We start from the raw sequence: 22,288 nt of genomic DNA, 5'->3' as shown, positions 1-22,288 counted from the left end.
ACACCGTGTCTGTTTCTCCGCCAGCGCACGCCTTGCACTCTGCCATGTGCGAACTTGACTTCTGGACCAGACCGCGGGCCCCTCCTTGCTCCCCCAGTGCCGTGCAGGGGGCCTGCTGCATAGTAGGTGCTCAATTAACGAGCTGGAGTGACTTAAGGAGCCACCTGAGGAGGAAGATAAATTCCCAAAGGACAATGAGCTTCCCAAAGACCCTCAGGTGTGGGGACTCTCCGGTTTTGCCTGGCAGCGGCCATCCCCAGGACCACAGGAGACGTTAGAAAAGGCGTGGCCTTGGGAGCCCCAAGATCTAGATTTGGGTCCGAGCCACTGCCACGTGCTGGCTGTGCGGTCCTGGGGGAGTTATGTAACTGTGGCTCAGTTTCCTCATTTGTGCAAATGTCAGGTTTTAAACTCCTGTGAGGATGAAATAAGGTGATTATACCAAAGCCTTTGAATGGCGAGGTTCCACAGGTATTAGTAATATTTGCAGTTACACAGTCACTCCTATCTGGGAGGCACAGAGCACCGTGTCGGAGGCCACATCCGGCACTTACTAGTTCTTCTCTGTGCCTCAGTTTCCTTATGTGTAAAATTAGGGTAATAGCAGCTCCCTCCGAAGGACACTGAAAACTGAGTTAACTTATCTCACATCTGGAACAGCGCCTGGCACACGGTCAGCACCGGGCAGTTCCACTCTGGGCGTTTTAGCAGCAGAAAGCAGCAGCCTTTCTTCCTCACCTCAACGCCTCCCTGAGTCACAGCCCGGCAGCCCTCGCTGAGATGCCGTCCCCTGGTGCCCGCCCTAAAGCAGGGAGGACGGCCACTTGGCATACGTGCCGCACACTCCTCCGTGCCCACGGCAGATGCTGCTAACCAATCGCAGCTCCCTTTCCCACCAAACTTACACCCAACTTCAGGATCCTGCTCAACACAGCACCCATGGAGCCATGAAGAGTTGCTCAGAGCCCTGGAGGGAGCATCTCCCTGCTGCTTGTACTTTAAGGCATGGTCTGTGTCTGGGAGACCTGGGCAGGCGGCACTGTGGCGAGGGGGCTGGGGGGACTCACCTGAGACGTTGCTGGCCAGAGACAGGCTCTCACAGTGCTGGTCCTGGAGGGAGGCGGACGCGGGGTTCAGCCCCAGGAGGAGAAGGACCTGCGGGCACAGGGAGGCGAAGGGCGGGGTTAGGCTGGTGCAAGCAGCCTGGACTGCAGCTTCCTGCCTCCCTCCCGTCCCTGTCACATCCAGTCTCTTCCCAGATACTCCCTCCCGATCTCCTCCCTCCTCCCTGAGGGGCCTCCCTGCCTGGAAGGGCTGGAGTTGCTTCGCTTATGGAGGGGCCTGGAAGGGACTCCAACAGGAGAAGGAGCCCGAGCTCCTAGGACTGAGTGAATTTTATCCCTGGGGAAATGGGGTGCTACTTGCAGATGAGGAAACTGAGGCACAGAGAGGTAAGGGACAAATGTGTCTAGAAAAATAGCTGCCTGGTTCCAGGGAGAATCTTTGCCCTTTAACCTCTCTGGGGGCTCTGCGTCACTCTGACTCAAGAATTTCAGCCGAGCTGGGAGGAGATGGCATGGGCCCCACGCCTGGAGGCCTGCCCCTTCTTCACCTGACAGCCCCCCGCACAATCACTGTGCACCCTTCCTTGAGGTTACCACCCTCTCTATGGATTTAGAGTCAGAAGGGAGAGACCTGGTGTCCAGCCCCCCATTTCACTGTGTTGCCTGGGCAGGTTACTTGACTTCTCTGTGCCTCAGTGTCCTCACATGTAAAAACAGGTTTAATCGTTCTCCCTCCCAGGCTTGCAAGATACCATGCATGCTCCATGAGGGTTGAGATTTCGTTTAATTCATTGTACTCAAATTTGCTGAATAAATTAATGAATGACATTGTGTTTCTGGTATACAATAGGCACTCAGTAAGGACATGTTGACTGATTTGAACTTGGTGGTTTTTATTTCGTCGTGGGTTGAAGGAGAGGCGGTCTCCCCTGGGATTTGACTGGCAAAGGGTTAAGAAGCAGGGGTGACGGTCAGGAGAGGGGAGCATTGAAACCCCCACCCTGACGTGGGGACCTGGGTGCTTGGTGGCCAGCAGAGCTCCCAGGCAGGGAGCCTCCCAGGAGGCTGCTCTCCTCATCACTGTCCCACTCCTCTGCTTTTTCTTCCTGTCCCCTCCCTCTGGCCCTCCCCTGGGTCCTCCAGCCAGGCGTCTCAGCCCTTGCTTGTTCCCATACCATCTGCAAAATTCACTGCAGAACTTCAGACACGGGCTCTTAGCTCTGTTTTAGGATTGCACAGTGAGCAAGTGGCTAGTCTGGCATCAAGGATAGAACCAGCGTGATGTCCAGCCCAAGCAGCCCTCCTACACAGGGCTGGGACTCTGTGGGATGAGTGCAAAAGTTCAGGGGGCATCAATAAGCTTAGTAGTCAAGATAGGTACTATTTTAAAGCAATTTTTTTTAGACATGGGGTCTCGCTATGTTGTCCAGGCTGGTCTTGAACTCCTGACCTCAAGCGATCCTTCCATCTCAGCCTCCCAAACTTCTGCGATTACAGGCATGAGCCCCTGCACCTGCCCAGTAACAATATTTAAATATTACTTATCATGATTGCTGAGGTTTTTGGCACCTCCTTAAACGGGTGCTTGAGGGGAGTGCCTCACTGGCCTCTTCCTAGTCAGGCCTTGCTTTTCCCAAGCCGGACTCCACCCCTTAGAAGCAAACAGATCTGCCCTTTTCCAGGGGCCAGCTTTCCCTGCTCACCTGCCAAGGGCATCCTCCCCATCCTACCCCATCCCACGGAGCCACTGCCCTTGGTCAGTACCCACTCCCTCCCTCTCCTGTCCTGATGCCGCAGGCAGGCTCTGCCCCCCTCCCACCCCTTTCCCAGGGGTGGTGGAGTCCCCACTTCTGGGCAGAGCCTGGTCCCACCCCACCTCCTGCAGGAAGCCCCCCACCCCATGACTCACAGCATTGTCCCCTCGTGCCCACCTGAGTCCTTAGTGATGGTGTTTATTCCATTCCCTTGCTGGCACTAGGGTCTCTCCGCTGTCACTGGATCAAGCCCCAGATTCTGAAGACACCCCAAGCTCTGCACCCCCATCCTGTGCTCGGCACACAGGACACTCAGGAAAACGGCGCTGGGGTGGGCTAACTCACTCCTGGACTCGGGAGTGATTATAACCAGCTCATTCATCCCTCTGGCCCCAAGGAACTTCCAACACTTTATTAATCAGTAATTAAACTTCGAAGTCTCCAGAGAGATAAAGAAATATCTTTACCTCTTTTTCCAAATGAAAACGCAGAAGTAGAGAGAGGAGGAAGCCATCAGGCCAGCCATGACTCTCGCTAGCTAAGCAGAAAGTGAGGTGTCTTCATGACAAAGCTGCTCTGCTGTCTGCCACAGTCAGCAGGGACCAGGCTCTGCCCTGTCCTCAGAGACGGGCAGCGCAGCTGCCATGGCCAGAGGCCCCTTCCAGAAGGGTTTCAGGAATCCCTGCCCCCTGCTTCTCGTCCCACTCCTTCCCATGCCACCTCCCAACACGCGCGCACACACACACACCCCCACACCCCCCACACACACACCAAACTGGGGCTCCCAGAGGCGCAAGCAAATTAAAGAAACTGGAAACACCATATGCGAAAATATCAGCTGCACCGCCTGAGATTCGACCGTTCTCCATCTAATCCTTTAGCCGTGCGTGGGTCTTTCAGATGCCCTCGAAGGCGCATCACGTTCTACGCACATCCGATCACTTCTCATCTCCCATCTCCTGCCTCTGTCTGCGCGCTTCTGCCCCTGCAGGTTTCCGCCCCTTCCCTGCGCTGTTCTTGCTGAACCCTGCCGTCCTCAAACACCAGCTCCAGGGCCCTCCCCTTGGCGGCACCGGCTCGACCCTCCAAAGCAAAGCGGCTCAGTTACCACTTCAGCGTGCCCCTTGTCCCCGCGCTCTGTGGGCACGCTGGCGCCCGTGCTCCCGCGCTCACAAATGGAGCCCTTGGACTAGTCCCGAGTGCGCGGAAACCGCCGCCGCACAGAGCACTTACGATCCGAGGCTCTAATTAGATGGTAAATATACAGGCCAGAAGTTATTATTCTCGCATCCCAATGCCCTGGGATTCACGGAGGAGCAGAGCAAATCTAGATTCATCATAAAATCAAACCAAATGCCGCAGGCACAGGGCTAGTCTGTCCTTGGCTGCCTGCAACCCTGACACTTATGTCTCTTTCTTGAATGTGACGGCTCACAAAGCCATTTTCTACCAACAGAGCACCGGTGTTGCATTATGCAAAGAAAAATGCTGCTTAAAATTCCCAGACAAACCTTTCCTCTCAGGAAAGGTCGGCTCTGTGGCAGAATCTGTGCCCGCCCCACCTCTTGCTCTGCGGAAGGTTTGCAAGGGCTTCTGGCTCCTGCCTGAGTCACACTTCTGCGAAAGCCGGAGTTTTCCTGCGCGTTTCCTGCCGTCAGCTGCTGATCTCCTCTTCCACGTCCACTACAGTTTTCTGTCTCCACCGACAGGCAATGGCTATACTAGCAGGCACAGGCCCCAAAGTTTCAAAGAAGTTGTCTGTTTCCTCTTAAAGCTGAAAATTCTTAATCGGAGAGGCAGGCAGTGTACAGACCCTGCAATTCCTCCTGCCCTCCACCCCGGCCCCAGCCGCAGGCTCTCCTTTCAGAACTGTCTGACACACCGAGTTCTTGGGACTTCGTGAGATTTACATCGTCCAGCTAGCAGAGAAAGCCTAACTGGTGCTGAGACTCCGCAGCTGGCAGAGCATGAGGTCCCCTTCCGCACGCCGCCTGGCAGCCTCAAGGCCTGAAATAAACTTGCAGATCTCTCGGCTGGCCAAAGAGCCAGAACTTGACGGTTAAGTCTGAGGCCAAGGGGGTGCTGCAGCTCGGTTGCTGCACACGCAAGGACTGTCCCAGGATCCCCCCGTGGGTCCCTGACGCAGAAGGAGAAGCACACAGGGCAGGTCTCACGCTCCCCAGGTCAACGCGGGGGTAGTTGAGGTGCGCAAGGTCACAGAACTGTTCTTAGCAGCCGGCCGAGTGGGAGCCAGAATCCGGTAAGCAGGTGATCCGTGTGTGCCTTTCAGGTAGATGGGAGGTGGAGGAGAGGGTGGCACCTTCGGGCCCGGCCAGGCCCAGGTCGGGGCGGGGTGTTGGCTGGGTTCTGGGGGCTGCCCACACCCCACGCCCCGGCCAGCACAGAGCGAGGCTGGAATCGAAGCTGCCATCCCAATTCCCAGTGTGACTTTGGCATAAAGGTTAATCACACCCGGAAAATGCTTATTAGAGACCATAAATAACCACATTTGCTGAAGCTCAGTTTGGTCTTAAAGGCACCAAAGTGCAATTTCCTTTGTTGGAATAATTTAGAAATTAACCCTGGGTGTGGGGGGGGGGGCGGGTCCTGAAGGGCCACCTGAAGGGAGGCAGGGGTGGCAACTGGGGTCTTGTTCCTGAAAGTTCCCGAGGGGCAAGGAGGAGGGGCCCTGCCTCCCTCCCCTCTCATGGCCGGCGGTTCCAGGGTGATCCTGCAGCGAGATTCCCGCCCTTCTGCTGGGTTCCCGGCCCCGTCCTGCTGCTGACCGTGCCACTTTGGGTGAGTCACCTGAGCCCTCTGGGACTCAACTTCCCCATCTGTGAAGCAGGGACAGGGCGGTCTTTCTTACCCACATCCCGGGGATGCGGACCACCCTACGGTGTCAGCAGGAATGCTGTCACGACTTGGCTGCTCTGGGCCCTAGTGGGGTCCTCCCCGTGGCCTAGAGGGTGGGCCTGGTGCAGCTCCCCCATCCCAGGTCCCCCTCCCGGCCCTGGTGAAGGCACTGCAGGCGGACTGGCCTTTCCCACCCTCTGCCTTCTGTTCTGCCTTCTCTATAAGCTTTTCTTCGGGAGAGCGTTTTTCAGCTTAAAAAGAAACTTGGTTTTTTTGTGTGTTTAAAACCACCAGATTTAGTGATGTTCCCCACCCCCCGCCACCTTGCTGGAATGTAGGCAATCCTCAGCCTCCCGAGTAGCTGGGCCTACAGGCAGGTACCAACACACCTGGCTAATTTATCTATTTTTTGTAGAGATGGGGTCTCACTCTTGCTCAGACTGGTCTCGAACTCCTGGCCTCAAGTGATCCTCCAGCCTCGGCCTCCCAGAGTACTGGGATTAGAGGCGTGAGCCACCGTGCTCAGCTGTCTGACCATTCTGACTCTGCTTTGCTCTGCAATGTGTTCAAGCGTAGCCTGATTTAAGCAAAACCAAGAGAAGAAAATCTAACTGCGAAAAAGAGAAGAGTTCATAAATCAAGATTTCTTTAAAAAGCTGGGTCCCCTGCTGTATTTAAAAACTAGGATCTGGTTTGCAGAAATAAAACGTGTGCAATCAACAGTTCAGAAACCTGCTTGTGCCTGCAGGTTTCTATCTGCAGCTATGGGCTGACTGAGTCCGGGAGAGGGGCAGGCCCTGCACACAACTGTGCGGTTTCTGCAGGGCGCAGGGGTGCCGAGCAAGGGGGGACAGTGGGGGTAGACTTGTGAGCTGTGCACCAGCAGAGCGGGACCCTGACCTGGTGGTGCCTTTTTCTAATCTGCACAGAGGCGCTCTGGAGACCAGCCAGAGTAAAACTAGACCAGGGACAGAGGGCGCCAGAGCCCAGAGTCCCTGCTCAGGCCTCTTAACCTCCCGAGATTTTGTTCCTCGGAGCAGCCTCTTCCCCCTGTCCTGACCAGGGCCTGGTCCTCCTGCCACAGCCTCTTCCTGTGACAGCCACAACCTGTCCCCAGCTCAAGGCAGAGAGCTTGTGCTTCCCCCCAAAGTGGGTGAGCAGTGAAAGATTATTCCAGGCAGACGAGAAATAATGTATTGTTCCATTTAATTAACTTAAATTGCTGTTGTACAGAGTAAAAAAAAAAATGGAAAGGAAAATCTCCTGCCTACAGTTAAGGGAGGGGCAGGCCTGGGTGTTCCCAAGCCCAGGCCCTCCACCCTGGGCCCTGCCCCCTGCCCTCCCTCCCTGCTCCTTCATTCCTCCGTCCCCCCAATAAGGCCTCACAGCAGGGCTGGACCAGTGGGCCACTGCTTCACCCACCCCAGGGACAGCAATGGCTAAGAGACTCCCACTGGAGTTTGCGCGTGCCCCTCAAAGGTCCCAGATGCACTGTTTGCTTGGGCTGTAAGCTCCCTGGGGGCAGAGTCCGTGTCTGGCTATGTCTGCACCCTCAGTGGGGCCCGGTACACAGCAGGCCCCAACACGTGTTTCTTGAATGAACAAATGACTGATGGAGCGAATACATGAACAGGTGGGTTCCCACTCTCTCCCCCGTTTGACCATGAGGCCCCACAACGATTCCCACCATGATATTCTCACATGCTCACTTCCTGTCCCCATCTTCCTCTCTCTTTTCCTTCTACCCAGCAGGAGGTCCCTCCTCCCCGTGGTCCTGCTTCCTGCAGTGACCCCACCGTGGGCTCCAGAAGGTGCCCGGAAGGAACGGGCACTCCAGGGTGGGGAGTGTGGGACTGGGATCCTGTTCTGACTCCTATGACTGTGGGCAAGTCACTGCCCTGCTGCCTTGCCTGCCTCAGTTTCCTCATCTGTAAAGGAGAAGGGTCCTGTGTGCTCTATGTTCCTTCCGCATCAGACCGTGCTCTGGCTCCAGGACTTACAGGAGAGCAGAAATTCTGACCTCTAACTCTGGGGTGAGAGAAATCCACCTTGGAATCTTTCATCTGTCCCTGGTTATCTGTGTGACCTTGGGCAGATCGCTTAACCTCTCCAAGCCTCAGTTTCCCCATCTGTAAATGGGGTAAGAGGGATAAAATAATCACACCCCAAAGCTCATACTCAACAATATGGTGCATTTAAAACAGCACGAGGCCAAATACACGGTGAGCACAAACGGTAGTGATCTCTATCACTCGAATCTGTGCACGGTGCTTCCTTCGAGACTTGGCCTCTCTGCCCAGAAGTGCTCCCTGACTGGTGAGCCCCCTGCCCCCAGGGCTTGCACACCCTGTGTCCCATGACCTGTGGCCACCTACCCAAGCGGCGTGTGCGCGTCACCACCGCTGCTGCGGCTTGCTGGGCACGGGGCAGGGGGTGCCCAGGAGCTACCATGCCCGTCGTGCCGCCTTCCTGCCACTCGTGCTCTCCCCGTCTTGGTATGAGTTGCTCTTGGGTTCACTCACTGACATGTTCTTGCAGCTCCTGCCTTCTCGGCCTCCCTGCCCCTCCCGCCCATCGTTCTCTCTGCCTGCCTCAACCTCCCTGCCTGTCTCCATCTTCCCTGGCCTCCACTTCCCTCCCTCCCCCCCTCCCTTCTTTCTTTAGCTTTTACCAAAGCTCCTGTGAATTTTCTCAACCCCAAGAAGGTGGGGCCTGCACTGTCTCCCCCCTGTACAAATGACAAACTGAGGCATACAGAGATGGTGGCTTGCCCGCGGTCGTCACCACAGCAGCAAGAGCAATGGGGACTGGAGTTGTGTTCCTGCAGCATGGCCTGTTTCCCGGCCTGTCCTGCCTCCCTCTCCCTCTCGTCCTCCTTGTCACACGCAGCGATCCTCCAAGAGGCACGTGGGTACGGGTCTCCTTTGCCTCTTGAACTCTGGCTTCAGGCTGGGAACTAGGGGACGGACACCAGTAGGACCCTGTCAGGGACTCAGGAGGGGCTGAGTTCGGTTGTCTCAGAGGAGGGGCGCCTAGCCCCCGACCCGATGCAGCCCCCGCCCCTGGGAGCCACTCGCAGCTGCGCGCTGTGGCTGTGAGCTGTGCGTGGCTCCCAGACACAGGGAAACCGTCCCTGAAGGGGTGGGAGACAGAGCCGAGGTGTGGGGACAGCCGCGGAGACACCAGCCACACAGGTGACATTATCAGCTGTGCTCTCAGCTCAGCGGCTCTCCGACAAGTGTAAAGTGAAGAGATTTCGGTGTTGGCAGAAAGGAGCTTTGTTTCAAAGGGGTTTCAAGAGGGCCAGGAAGGAAGAGACTATGATGGCTACAAATTTGGTTCTATTTTATTAGACAAGTTAAAGGGTTTGAGGCTGTTTTTTTCTGGAGAAGCAACTGCCTTCCAAGGCCACAAGGGGTTGGTTTAAAGGGGCTGCCAGACCACCAAACCTCACTGAACAGGGAGAATCAGGGCAGAATTAGGAATATAACATAATAGTTTATAAAATAGGCAGTGGCTGTCCTCTGCTGCTTTGCCTATAAAACAAGTGAATTAGATAAATCCAGAAGTTTCCAGACAGTGCTTGGCATCTGACCTGGGAGATAGAAGATTCCATTTCTCACTGCTCACCTGTAGACCTGGGTTCAGTAGGCCTGCAGGAAGCTCAGGAGTCCCAATAGTTTTTCATGTTCTCCAGATGGTTCTACAGTGTCAGCAGAACTGAGGACAGCTGAGGTAGCTCGGTGATTCTCACCTGGGGGCCACTTTGCCCCCAGGGGACGTTTGGCAATGCCTGGAGACATTCTTGGCTGCTGTAACTGGGGGAGCGCTACTGACACTTAGTGGGTAAAGGCCAGGGATGCTGCTGAACATCCTGAAACGCCCAGGACGGCCCACAGCAGGGAATTATCCAGCCCCCAATGTCAACAGCGCTGGGTTGGGAAACCTTGTGCTGGAGGGTCGCAAAGCTCTCTCTCAGCTCTGAAGACACCCACCTGCCTGCCCACTGTGGGGTGGGAGAAGGAAGCTGGTGGGGGAGGGGGCTCGGAAAGAATGGGAGAACGAGAGGGAGGAGCCTTCAAGACAGGAAGAGGCCCTGGATCACATTCTGTCTGGCAGATGCCCTGTGTGACCTTGGCCCAGTCATTCACCCGCAGTCTGAAGGCAGGGGACTGGTGGGAGTGACCTCTCTCCCGGCCAGCTGGGCAGATGGGGGCACCTTCCCTCGATGCTGTCCTGGTCCTGCCAGGTCAGCTCCTCCAGGCCTCCCCCCAGGGGGGCATACACGGGAGATGGGGGCGGTGCAGGAAGGTCCACCTGCTGATGCGGCCACATTGGGGAGACAAGCAGCGTGGAAAGAGCTGGAACAGCAGCCTCTTCCCAGAGTCAGCGAGCAGAGCTCACCCAGCCGGGCTCCACTGGGCCCGGCAGGGAATTCCGGCCCCACAGGAGGGCCTTAGCCCAACACTGTTCACAGGGCAGTGGGGACTGGTCCAGCTGGTCGAGTTTGCCAGTCACAAACTGTTACTGGTCTACAACTCGCCAAGTGCAAAAGTGGAGAGTAAGCATTTGGAAACTTTGATGTGACTTTGTCCTTGCTGTGACATCCAAGCAAGTTGTCAATAGACTCATCTCATTGAACAGGGTCTAGACCAACTCAGATGCTGTCAGACTGGCCAGGTGAATCTGCACTGTCAGGACTACATGCCAGGCTGCCACGGGCTGGAAAAATCCACATGTCCCTCCCCGCAGTGGTCCGAGAGCCCTGCTTTAGCTGGAGGAGAGTGGGATGGCTGGCTCATCCGGGAAGGCCTCCTGGAGGAGGAGGGTCTGGAGTGATGGTTGGGCTTAGTGCCAAGGGAAGGCTTGGGGACCCCCACCCATGAAAGCAGGAGGTCCCCTCATGGAGCTTCAGTGGGGCAGGCCACCTCGATCAAGGTCCAGTACAGAGGACACGGAAGCCCAGAGGAGTCATGTGACTTTTCCAAGATCACCCAGCCAGGACGCGGCAGAGCTGGCTCTAACCCCAGGTCTCCTGCCCCGTCAGCTTTAGGGACAGTGCTCCTTCCTCTGGCCCTCGGGGGAACACAAGCCACGCCTAGGCCTTGCTTTCTTAGCCTTACTGCAGCATTCACAGTCAGGCCACAGGGGCCAGCAATCCAGAAAGAACGACACAGGCCACCCCTCCCCTGCCCCACGCCCATGGGGAGCCAGAGGGGTGGGATGGGGATGGAGGGACAGGGTCCCACGAGGCAGCAGGAATGTGGTGCTCTGGGTACCTCTGCCTTGCCTGGCCTCTCCTGCCTCGTAAGCAGCAGAGCCAGGCAGTGGCGGGAGGGAACCCAGGCTGCCAAGGCCCCCCAGGCCCTGCTTGGGGCTAAAATTCCCCTTTTCTCTGAGCCCAGCTCCATACCTCCCTCTAGTGACATCTCCCACCAGCCCGGCCCAGAACCCCTCGTGAAGCAAAATGCTACCCTTGTGTGCACATGGGCAAGTGTCCCCAGCGCTATGGCGACAGCAGGGGGGAACACAGGGCAGCGCTGGAATCTCTCAGTGTCACTGCGTGGTGCTGGCGGCGTAGCCCTCGATAAGCTGTCGAGTCTCAAATCCACACACAAGGAAGAAGGACCCGTCTAGCTTTTCATTTGTCTCCTGTCGCCATAGCACTTCCATGTGCTCAGACAGTCACTGGGTGAGGAGCAGGGGCAGGGAGAGGCCCTCCATTAAATTCAGCATCTATTGTGCACCTACTGTGTGCACAGTTCTAAACTAGGTGCTGGGCATACAGAGTTTCTGTTTTTTGGTTTGTAAGGGAATCCTCCTAGCCCAGGCAGAGCTCAGAATCTATGGTGGGAACAAGGGCTCGAGTTTGATGCAGGTCACCAGGGATCCATGTGGGAACTGATTAATAAGTGTTTGAGACTCTGTTGGGGGACACACTGAGAAGCTGGAAGGCCCCATGTCACTGGGAGAGCCCAGGTTCCACCACGAGGTAGAGGCTCATGCCAGGGGGAAGGGACAAGGAGAGAGCAAAGGAAGAACCAGAGAGAGATGGACTTAGACTGGAGGGCTTCCTGGAGGAGGGGTGGGGATGGTTCAGGAAGACTTTGGTGGACATGACAGAAGAGGATTGGTGCAGACAGTCGTGGGGAGACTGGCGGACAGAAGCCCCTGCAAGAGGAGTGGCCGACATGAACATTCTAGTGCGGGGTGCGCAGGGCAGGAAGGAGAACAGTGTGACTGAGCTGAGGGCCAGAGCGGGGAGCAGGAGATTCTGGGAGCATGCGGGTCTTTCACCTCTAGAACGGGACAGGAGGACTCCATGGGGTGGCACGTGCGGGCCCTGGTGTGGAAGCAGCTCAGTACATGGCGCACCTGGCCGGGAGAAGCGGGGACCACGGGGGCAGGAGGGGCTGGGCGGAAGGAGGGAGGGGAAAGGCAGGGCTCGGACCAAGGCCTGGATGCCAGGACCAGACTGCCTCCAAGGACCAGCCTCGCCCTGCCTGTCCTGGGGGAGGAAGGGGTGGCTCCCAGCCAGGCACAGGTGGCCGTGGAAAGGCCGTGGAGGCTGTCAACCTGCCATCCACTCGCACTGCTGAGCCCACGGCCCCTGGGTGCCCAGCTGCACTCTGGGAGTCAGTCCTCCTGCCCCAGCCTTGTGCTAGCAGGCGCTGCACACGTGCCTCGCGGGTTTGACCATGCTTAGAGGGGAGGTGGTGGCTGCACAGCAGCCTCTGAGGGGGTGGCGGGTGGGGGACACTATTACGAACACTGCAACAGGAGCTCACTCCCCAGGGGCCCCACAGTGTGTGTGTGTGTGTGTGTGTGTGTGTGTGTGTACGCGTGTGTAAGAGAGACAGACAGACAGATGGAATGCCCACTGGGGAACAGTTAGGACCACAGAGGCACCAGGCTCTGTCCCTGCTGTACTCTGCTGCGGGGGAGGGGTGCCCCGCCCTGGGGTGGCGGGAGGGTGTGGGGTGGGGGCTCCTTCCGCTGACAGGTGTCAGCAGCTGCCACACAGCAGGGGACTCAGTACATCCCTGCTCCCCAGGGCTCTCCTGGCAGCAGAGGAAGGCTCCAGGCATCAGGACAAGGTAGGTGGGGGAATTCTTGTGAGAAAGGGAGAGACTGGGATTCCAGAAAATGCCATCTCTGGCATAGAACTGGGGACACATGCTTTCTTGGGTACTAGAGAGAAAGAAAAGGCAAGAATGACCGAGAAAGGTGCAGGTCTTTTTGCTTCCCATCACTTTCTCTCTCTCTCTCTCTGCCTCTGTCTGTCTGTCTGTCTCCTTACATGCCTGCATCTTCTATAATAAAATCATCCACCCGAGCAGGCCCCTGGGCACCCAGCTGCGCCTTCGCCCTGACGGTGGAGTTGGGGGCTCCCCTGCACAGAGGACTCCCCCATGAGGACTGTCCGCAGATGGCCCTGCACTCCCCTTCCCCTCCCCCGGGGAGCTAGAGCCCTCCTGGACCCAGTTTTCCTTTCCCACCTGCACAGCCGTGCCCCTCCACTCCAGGCCACACTCCTTGTCTCCGTCTCTGCCCCTGGCTGCCCACCCAGCTCTGTTCCCACAGCGGGAGGGGCTACTTCGGGAATGGTTGGAACCTCTGGGTTCCCCTGAGCTAGGAAGGGCCTTCTGGAAACCCACGAGCCCTATGCACACCCTGCCGAGGAGGCTGGGAAAACAAGGAAGGAGGGATGGATGGACATTGCAAATGGCCAGGTTGCATCCATCTCTTGCCCGAGCCCTTCACCCAGGGCAGGCTGCCCTCCAGCTCTTTGGCTCTATGTACCTACCAGGGACACTGACCAATAAGTTGTCCAAATTCTCCTAAAGGCCCTGACCTCCCAGCGCCTAAACGTTTAACCAAGCTTCCCACTGTGCCTCAGGATAGCCCCGCTCCTACTGAAACTCTCTAGTCTGTCAGCCTAGAACAATGCCAGCCTCCCTGGTTCTGTGCCACTGAAGCAGCCGGGCAAGTCTGGCCAGTTTCTCTTCTGGGCTCTGACCTAGGCACCCTGGCTCCGCTCCAGACTGGCTGGGGGTGGGGGTGGGGGTTGGAAACCCCAGACAGGCGGAGGAGGCAGGTGCACATTCCACACCCCTCACCTTGCAGCGCCTCCCCGAGGCTGCTCCCTGGGTCCGGCAGCACTGGGCAGGGGAGGGGGGTGCGGGGGAAATGGTGAAATTGCCTGTGTTTATAGGGCAGAGCATCCAAAAACATCTTCATTCGTCCCAGAAACAGTTTTATGGCTGCTGGGTGGGCCGTTGCCAAAGAACACGTTTGGCTAAAGCATTTGAATCGGTGGTTGTGTGTGCGGAGACCTGTCTTCCAGCACCAAACCCTGACGTGCCCATTTCACAGAGAGGGAGGTCCTTGTCCCTATTTACGACGTCTTCCTCCCTCCCTGCCTTTCAGTTTGGTAGCAGAAGGTATCACTCACTCTGAAAACAAGCGGTTACTAATCCGTGGCCTAATAGAATCCTGCTAGTTGTTTTCAAAATAATTGTTTGCATCAGTGAGACAGTTGTTCTGTATCATCCTCCCGACATGTCTCTACTTTCATTGTCAAATGTTTTCACATGTCAGAGATGTCACAGGTCCCTCTGTCCTTTGATCTCCCAGTTCAGCTGATGGCTGGTGGCTCTATGAGAAGCACCGGGGGCAGGAGGAGAGTCTGTGTTGCCAAACACCCCTCCTCCACCCCATCCTTAACCCACTCCTTTTGATGGTCTTTCTTAGGCTGAGAAAGTTGGTAAAATTTATTACACTTGATCTTAGCCAAAAGGCCGAGAAGCGATGGTAAAATTTATTAAGTGACTACTATAGCTAATATTTATTAAGCACTTATTATGTGCCAGACACTATGTGATTGTGCTTAATTTCACACTTGACATCTCAAGATATCATTATGATTATCCCATAATGTAGGTACTATTTACCCCCAGTTTTGATGGATGAAGACGCTGAGGTTCAGAGTGATAACCTAACTTGCCCAGAGCTTCAGAGCAGAGTCCGGATTTGAGCCCACGTTTGCTTCACTCGCTGCTGCTACCCGTACGGGGAGATGCAGACCGCCCCACTGGGTGGATGAGGGCTGGCTGGCTGAGAGCAACAAGTCCAAAGACAGCATTTAAAAAGACCCAACAGCATTATTTACAAGGGACTCTGCTGACAAGGACCTCTCTGAGGCTAAGTGGACAGGAATCATCCGCAATTAACAAATTCATCCTTTGACTTTAACACTGCAGCTAAAATCTGGACTTGGTCTTACTTTCAAAATGGGCTCACCCTTCCTTGTGTTGCTACATGGAGCAGTTAGGGTACAGCCAGAGCTGGGAGAGACCACGCCACCCCACTTCTCACTGAGGAAGAGACAAGAAAGAGGCAGCAGGTCACACAGTGACACACAGGGGTCACACAGCGACATACAGAGCTGGAGTGCAGTAGGCTGAAGTCCCATCCTCACAGGATTCTCCAAATCACTGAGGTGTTGCACTGGCTATGTGTTACTTTCTTTTTTCCTTTTTTTTTTTTTTTTTTTTTTTTGAGACAGAGTCTCACTTTGTTGCCCAGGCTAGAGTGAGTGCCGTGGCATCAGCCTGGCTCACAGCAACCTCAATCTCCTGGGCTCAGCGATCCTACTGCCTCAGCCTCCCGAGTAGCTGGGACTACAGGCATGCGCCACCATGCCCGGCTAATTTTTTGTATATATATTTTTAGTTGGTCAATTAATTTCTTTCTATTTTTGGTAGAGATGGGGTCTCGCTCAGGCTGGTTTCGAACTCCTGACCTTGAGCGATCCGCCCGCCTCGGCTTCCCAAAATGCTAGGATTACAGGCGTGAGCCACCGCGCCCGGCCCTTTTTTCCTTTTTTAATAACCACAGTGGGCTTAAGGGGGAGTTCTAGTCTTTTCTACAACAGAGATGGTTTTTCTGCTAGGGTGGTTTGAGCAACTCTCAGCCTTCTGTTTTGACAAGACGTCTGCATCCTGTGGGAACAGCAATGAGTTCTCTCCAATGATACAATATTAATGGAGGAAGCACCAAAAAACTACCCATCCAGTCAACAAACATCTGTTAAGCACCTACTGTGTGCAATGGATTATTAGGCCCAGTGCTATGAAGGGTAAAAGAAATGCAAAAATGCACATATGGAGGGTCCAAGAACTGCTCATTGCCTTTCCAGCATTATCTCATTTCTTCTGAAGAGCAGCCACCTGCAACTTTTTCTGAAAGCAAACTCTGTGTCAGGTGCTGTCCCAGGCACTTTCCATGTATTGATTCATTTCGTCCTTCCCTCATCCTTCGGTGCTGCCCCCATGTCACTGCAGAGAACACAGAGGCCCAGAGAGAGTACTTAGGTCCGAGTATCATGTCCCAAGGTCCCTCAGTTTGGGCAGAGCTGGGAACCAAATCTTAGGTCACAGCCCTAAGCAGTATTTCAAAGCACAGACCTTCCACAGAGACATGAAAGATAACAAGGAATCTAGTGCCATGCCCCTGTTTACAGAGAAACTGTGGCTCAGAGAGGAAAGGTGACCTTCCTGAAGTCACACAGCCGACTGGAAGCAGAGCTGGGACAAGGTCGGGTTTGCCCACTCCCAGGCTGATGCTTTCTGCTCCAATAGCTGCTGGAGTTATCAGCCCTGCGCCTAACCCCCCTTCTAGTTCACACCAGGGCCAGAGCTCATGGGCACTACGGGTGGGGTCAGGAGCACCTTTGACCCCCAAACTCCTTCTGTGCAGCTGAACACGGCTGGAGGCTGATGCTCTCTCCAAGGAGCCAAATGTTCGAGAGGGTGAGAAGTGGATTTTCCACTTGAGCTCGTCCTCACTGGCTCTGGGTCAGTGTCCTGCTTTTCCATAATCAATACACTCCTTGAGATCTGGACCAAGTCCTGCCCCTCCCCGTGGCTGGGGATTTCAAATCTCAAGGGCTTGGCCTGGCTTTCAGCCCCTCTCCCCATCTTGCTCCTGGTCTGTGGCCAGGCCAGTTGTCCCCACGTCCCACAGCAGCCCACGCCCCCACCCTGGGCTCACTGTTGTGCCCTATTCATGCCTCCTGCCAAGGCTCCTCTTGAAAACCTGGCTCCATATTATTTAATCAAAGAAACAACTTGGAAATGGCCCAAATATGCACACACCGATACAGAGATGGCAAAGTGCATCCACTCACAGGCAACACGCAGGCGTTGGTAATCTCCCTCCCGGGGCTCAGGAATAACAAGGGACAGACCTGGGCGGTGACACAGGGCAGAGGGCTGCCTATGGGCCATGGCTGTGCCCAGATCTGCACTTAAGAAAAAGACCTGCGAGGGACTATTTTAAAATTGAATTATCCAGTAGCTGGATCAGGAGAGTGAGGTTGTAATAATTTTCCCTCTGCTTTCCAAACTTTGCCTAATGCGGCTAAATTGCTTGTATAAGAATAATAATAGCGGTAACACCCGCTGCCTCCTCCGAACCCACTCAGTAAGCACCTGCCAGGCCTTGCCTCTGCCCATCACAGACTCCACCGAGACTGTTTTCAGCCACACTCAATCTCCCTGAGAGGACTCACGGCGGGTGGCCCAGGTGCTCAACCCCCTGCCCTTCCCCTGGGATAGAGATACTGTCTCACCTGTCCCCTCTCCACTCGTGTGTAACCAGAACGGTGTGATTCTTTCCCAACACTGGCTGACTTGGGGACAGAACCGAATTGTGGATCAACCCTGAACCCCCTAGATTTGTACTCTCACACTGACAAAACTACCTGAGCACGCATCTAGCATAACTCTAGGGTAAGATTTAAGTGCCTTATAACAGTTTTCGGCAAAAGCTAAGGAAACAAAGCCTTAGGTGGGAGTACCTAGGTTTGAATTCTGGTTCTACCACTCGCTGGCTGTGTGACCTTGAACAAGTTACCTAGCCTCTCTGTGCCTCAAGAATAATTCCTACTTCCTGGGGCTGTTATGAGGACTAAATAACTTAATATTTGCAAAGCCTGCAGAACAATGCTTACCAAATTATACAGGCTACATAAATAAAAGAAAAAAGCAACTATTTAAACCAGCACTGGCTGTCCACTCACTCACTGTGCCTCATTCATTTGATATTTATTAAGCACCTACTGAGTTTATTAAGTCAGACATAAAGTGCATGCACCCTACTATCTAGGAAGAACAACAGAAAAAAGGACTTTTTCTTTTTTTAGGAAAATGTGATAATTCTAAACAGAGATTTACACACAATTCTAAGAAAGGCCAGAGAAAGAACATTGATCTATTTCCACGTAAACCTAAAAAAAATAAAATAAAACCCCTAAACACCCACAGTTCAATCCTTTGAATCCATTTAAAAGACTGAATTCGGTCTAACTGGTTTGTGAATTTAGACCGAGGTTCGGTACACAGGAGCCTTTTGGAAAATATTCCCATTCAATGCCATCTATTCAATCTCTGTGGATGTTTTTCTTCTCACCCTTCGAGCCTGTCTCTTGATCACCCAGAAAATAATCTCTGGGTTCACCCCAGCCCTGAGGTAATGGGTGGGGGATAGGATATGGGGTTGATGGGACCAACCCTTAGTTATTTCAAAAAGCAACTTATAAATATCTGGAGAGGGCGAGGATGGGGAAAGCCTCAGTAACTTGTAACGTCTCAACTGATCCACCAGCTGCAGCTGCATTTTCAAATCTTGGTTTAACTCAAACCACTCTGCGAGCCAGTGTACGTACGGGTGGTTTAATAACTGATGGAAAAAGGAAATTCGGTCAATCCGCGCCCCTCCCCCAAATCCACTCAAGTCTTTGAATGTAATCGCTTTTGAATGCCCTGAACCGGGTCAAGCTGGTGTCTTATGTTTGTGGCTCAGGCCGTCCACACCGAGCGTGCGGAGTCCCGAGACCCGGGCGAGACGCTCCCCGGGCCGGCGCGGCGAGGGGTTCCCCCGCAGCCACGCCGAGGCCCACCCGCCTCTCCCGCCGGCCGCTGCTGACGCGCCTGCACCCAGCAACCCCCAACGCGCTGGGAAGCGCCCGAGCCCGGCGAGTGGCGGCTGGCACTAGCGGCGGGCCGGTAGACCCCGGCCCTTTCGGGGCGGGGCTCACACCGCCGGCGGGCACCGCCCCCGAACTTGGGCCGGCACACACTGGACGCGCGGTGTGGCGACTTTCCTAAACTACGACGCCCGATCCTAGTCGCCGGACCCCAGGCAGGAGCGAGCCGGCCGGCCGCGCAGCGCGGGGACCCGCGGGTGCCGGGGCTCGGAGAGCCGCGTTGCGCTCCTGGGCTGCGGCGGGTGCGGGCCGGCCGGCCGCGGCGGGGCGACCGCAACCACCGCCGGATGCACCGTCTCCTCCCCGGAGATTGCGATATTGATCAAGGGCTCAGAGGCGCGGGCGGCATAAATCTCCCCGGACTCGCAGCTTGCCGTGGAGAGGAAGGGGCAGGAACGAGCTCCCAGGACAGTGGGGGTGGGGTGGGGCGTGCGGAGTCGGGGAGCCGACAAGAGGGTGCCGGGGCGGGGTGGGGAACCCACCTTTAGAGCCTCCGGTCCCGGGGCCAGGGTCTGCAGGGAGGGGGCTGGAACCAAGCTTCGGCCCCAAAGCCTAGAGCGATCCTCGGCAGAGGGCCGGCTACCGGGTGGGCGGACCCCTCCTCCGCCAACATCCCAGCAGCTTCGCCACGACGGTGTTTTTTCCACCTGAGTTTCCCCCTACCCACCCAACCTTGGTTCCAAAGGTCCGAAGAGAGGGAGTTAGGCTGCCCCTTATACCCCCGCCTCCCCAGGACCCACGCATGGCCCTCCCCAGCGTCCCCTCCCCCATCGCACTCACAGCCCACCCCTGTCCCGCGCCCGCCGGGACTGGGGCGCCCGCGCTCGAGGGCTGACCGCTTCGCTCTTACCTTGACGAGACAGAGCTGCGGGTGCCGTCCCATCCTCGGGCTAGCTCGGTTACTGTCCTGGATGCCTGGGTCCCTCGGACATCCCAGAGGGGCCAGCCGGCGGTCTCGGGCTGGGGCGGCACGGGGTGGGCGGCCGGTCTCCTCTGTCGCTGCCCGGTGCGGAGGTGCCCGGCTGCGCGCTCCCCGGCCCGAAGCCCGGCCCGGCCTGGCTGTCGCTCGCCCCTTCCCAGGGAAGTCTGGCCGCCGTTTCCCGACTCGGCCGGGCCCGCGGCCGCCTCTGGCCCGCCTCGCCCCCGCCGCCTCCCCGGCTGTCCGCGCCGCTCCCCGCCTCGGCTCCCCGCCCCCTCGCCGAGCGCGTCCCCTCCCTCCTTCCCCTCCCCTCGGTCCCTCCTCCGCGCCTCGCCCCTGGGCTCCCTCCCGCTCCTCGCCTCCTCGTTCCCTCCCCTTCCCCGGCCGGCTCCCCGCGCCCTCGCGGCGCCGATCCCTGTCCCTGCGCCCGGGTTTGCGGCAGTCCGCGGGCGCGCTGGCGGCGGTGGCGGCCGCCGCAGCCCGGGGAGAAGCCGGGGATGGAGGGAGGGGGCGGCGGGAGAGGACGCAACCTCCAGCCTCCCGCCCGGCTTGAGGTCCTAGTCTAGGAAGTCCAAGGGATCTGGGGGGACTTGGAGGGGCTCAGGTGGATTTACGAGAGCGAAGCCATGGGGGGCTGGGGAACAGGACGACCCCGACTGAGCGGAGCTGCCGCGGAAACCGCGTGAAGCTAGGACCTGCGTTTGGGCAGTTCACGCCCTGCTGCTGGCCAGAGGTTCCCTTCGCCCCCACTTCAGCCGGGCCGGGTGTTGGGACCGACCCCCAGCGCCTTTGGTATTGACACGCCCGGTGGGCGCTAAGTCGCGAAAGCTCTGCAGAAGGAGCCTTTATTCATTCGTTCGTTCATTCTTTCATTTTACAAAACTGAGAGCCTGCCCAGTGTGGTCCAGGCAAGGGGCTGCACCTGGAACCCCGAGATGAAAGGGGAGACGGCGCTGCCCTGCAAGCAGCCGAGGGGGCAGCAGAGCGCGCATTGCGCTACAGCGCGGAAAACGCAGCTCGGAACCGGCGGGCAGTGCGTGCAGGAGGCCACAGCGCCCCCTCTCGGCCGAGCGCTCAGGGCAGGGGCTGGCGGTCCCGCCAGACCTTGGGGTCTTCCTGGGGCTGGCTCTCTAGCTCCGGGTCCCACCGCAGCTCTGGGAAGCAGCCCCTGCCTCCACCAGCCCGTCCAGGTGGACAGAGCTTTTGACTGTCTCCTCCCTCTTCTTTCCTCCGGCCAGGGCTGAGAAGGAAAAAGAGTTACAGGGAGGTAGAGAAATCTTCACTCCACCTCGCAGAGCCTAGGCCCTCAATGCCCATGGCAGCCCCTCCAGAGTACGCCAGAGCACTGTGGGGGGAAGCAAGGCCCCAGGGTGGCGATCAGGCAGCTTTGAAATCCAAAAGAACCTAGCTGCCGGGGATTCTGTGTCCTGCGCGCCCATCCCCTCCTCCCTTCCACCCACTTTTCAGCACATGGGGCGAGAATCAGTGCATTCATGGGTCCAACTCTCATTTGGAGCTGAAGTTATTGTAGTAGGCCTATGCTACCCTACACACAGTTCACTGATGAGGAAAGTGAGGCGCACAGAGGGATAGTGACCTATCCAAAGTCCCACAGCTGGTGAGCCTAGTCCTCGCGCTCCTGATTCCCAGCTCATAGTGCCTGCAGGGCTGGGCCCTAATGGGGTTTGGGGCACTGAAGTGGGGAGGGGCACTGCCCTGGAAGCCAGCTGGTCACAGTGGCTTAGCCATACCAGGTGGCGCTCTCTAGGTGAAGCACACAGTCCTGTGTCTTGCAAAACCCGGGAGGTTAGTGCTCTAGAGCTGGTCTTGCTGAGTCGGGCACTGACTCACCCCAAACAGCCCCAGGAGTGATGGACATACCAGCCAGATTGCCAACTTACTGTTCTCAACAAAAGTCCCGTGCAGGGTAGTCTGATGTAGCACAGGTTCTGGAGTCAGACAGCCCAGGTTGGAATCTTGGCTTTTACATGCTGTATAAACCTGGAAGATTATTGAACGGTGCCTTAATTTTCTCATCTGTAAAATGGGGTAGGAACACCACCTCCTAGGGTTGTTGGGAGGTTTAAAGGAGTTGATATTTGTAAAGGCCTGGAAATAAAGCCAGGCACACAACAAGAGTTTAATAGTGGCCACCCTATCCTCATCCTCATTGGACCAGATGATCAAGTGGTGCGGTGGCTTGGTCCCTCCCTTTAAGCAATTCTTTGTGAGAAGCAGAATTCCTGACTAAAAGGTCACCAGCAGTGGTGGATTGTGCAGTGGGAGGACAGGAAGCTGGCTAGGGGAGGTTCCTTGGGGAGGTTTCCCCAGGCTAGGCCAGGCCTCCCAGGCCCACCTTGGAGGGGCTCTCTAGGGACCAAATAGCACCAGCTTCTATGTTGCTTCCAGATCCCCTGTTTCTCTCGTCATAATAAACACCATCAGATTTCGTCTCGATGAGCCCCATCAGCCCTGTCATCCTCCCCTTGACGTGATCTTTAAATATGCTAATACCATCGATCCGACTGCAACCAAGTCTTGCTCTTTCTGCTTTTTGGCCTAGGAGTCAGACCTCGCTTTCTCAAGTGGCATCTACAGTTGGCACATTTCATCCTATCTGTGTTGATTCCATTGACTTAACCTT

At 56.4% G+C, this 22,288-nt stretch overlaps 1 protein-coding gene across 1 annotated transcript in view; it reads right to left on the bottom strand.

Annotated features, from left to right (window-relative positions):
- The window catches only part of CRHR1 (corticotropin releasing hormone receptor 1), a 43,981-nt gene extending 24,144 nt beyond the window's left edge, over window positions 1-19,837 (bottom strand). Inside the window, exons 1-2 of the mRNA XM_012751084.3 lie at window positions 19,576-19,837; window positions 1,068-1,155 (exon numbers count right to left, since the gene is read on the bottom strand). Coding sequence (XP_012606538.1) covers window positions 1,068-1,155; window positions 19,576-19,608 — 121 coding nt within the window. The 5' untranslated portion in view covers window positions 19,609-19,837. The remainder of the gene's footprint in view (window positions 1-1,067; window positions 1,156-19,575) is intronic.
- Between the last annotated feature and the right edge of the window lie 2,451 nt (window positions 19,838-22,288).

The sequence above is a fragment of the Microcebus murinus genome, chromosome 18, assembly GCF_040939455.1.
Source record: "Microcebus murinus isolate Inina chromosome 18, M.murinus_Inina_mat1.0, whole genome shotgun sequence".
Lineage (NCBI taxonomy): Eukaryota > Metazoa > Chordata > Mammalia > Primates > Cheirogaleidae > Microcebus > Microcebus murinus.
Note: the sequence above shows the minus strand (reverse complement) of the source record. Positions and strands in the feature narration are given on the sequence as shown.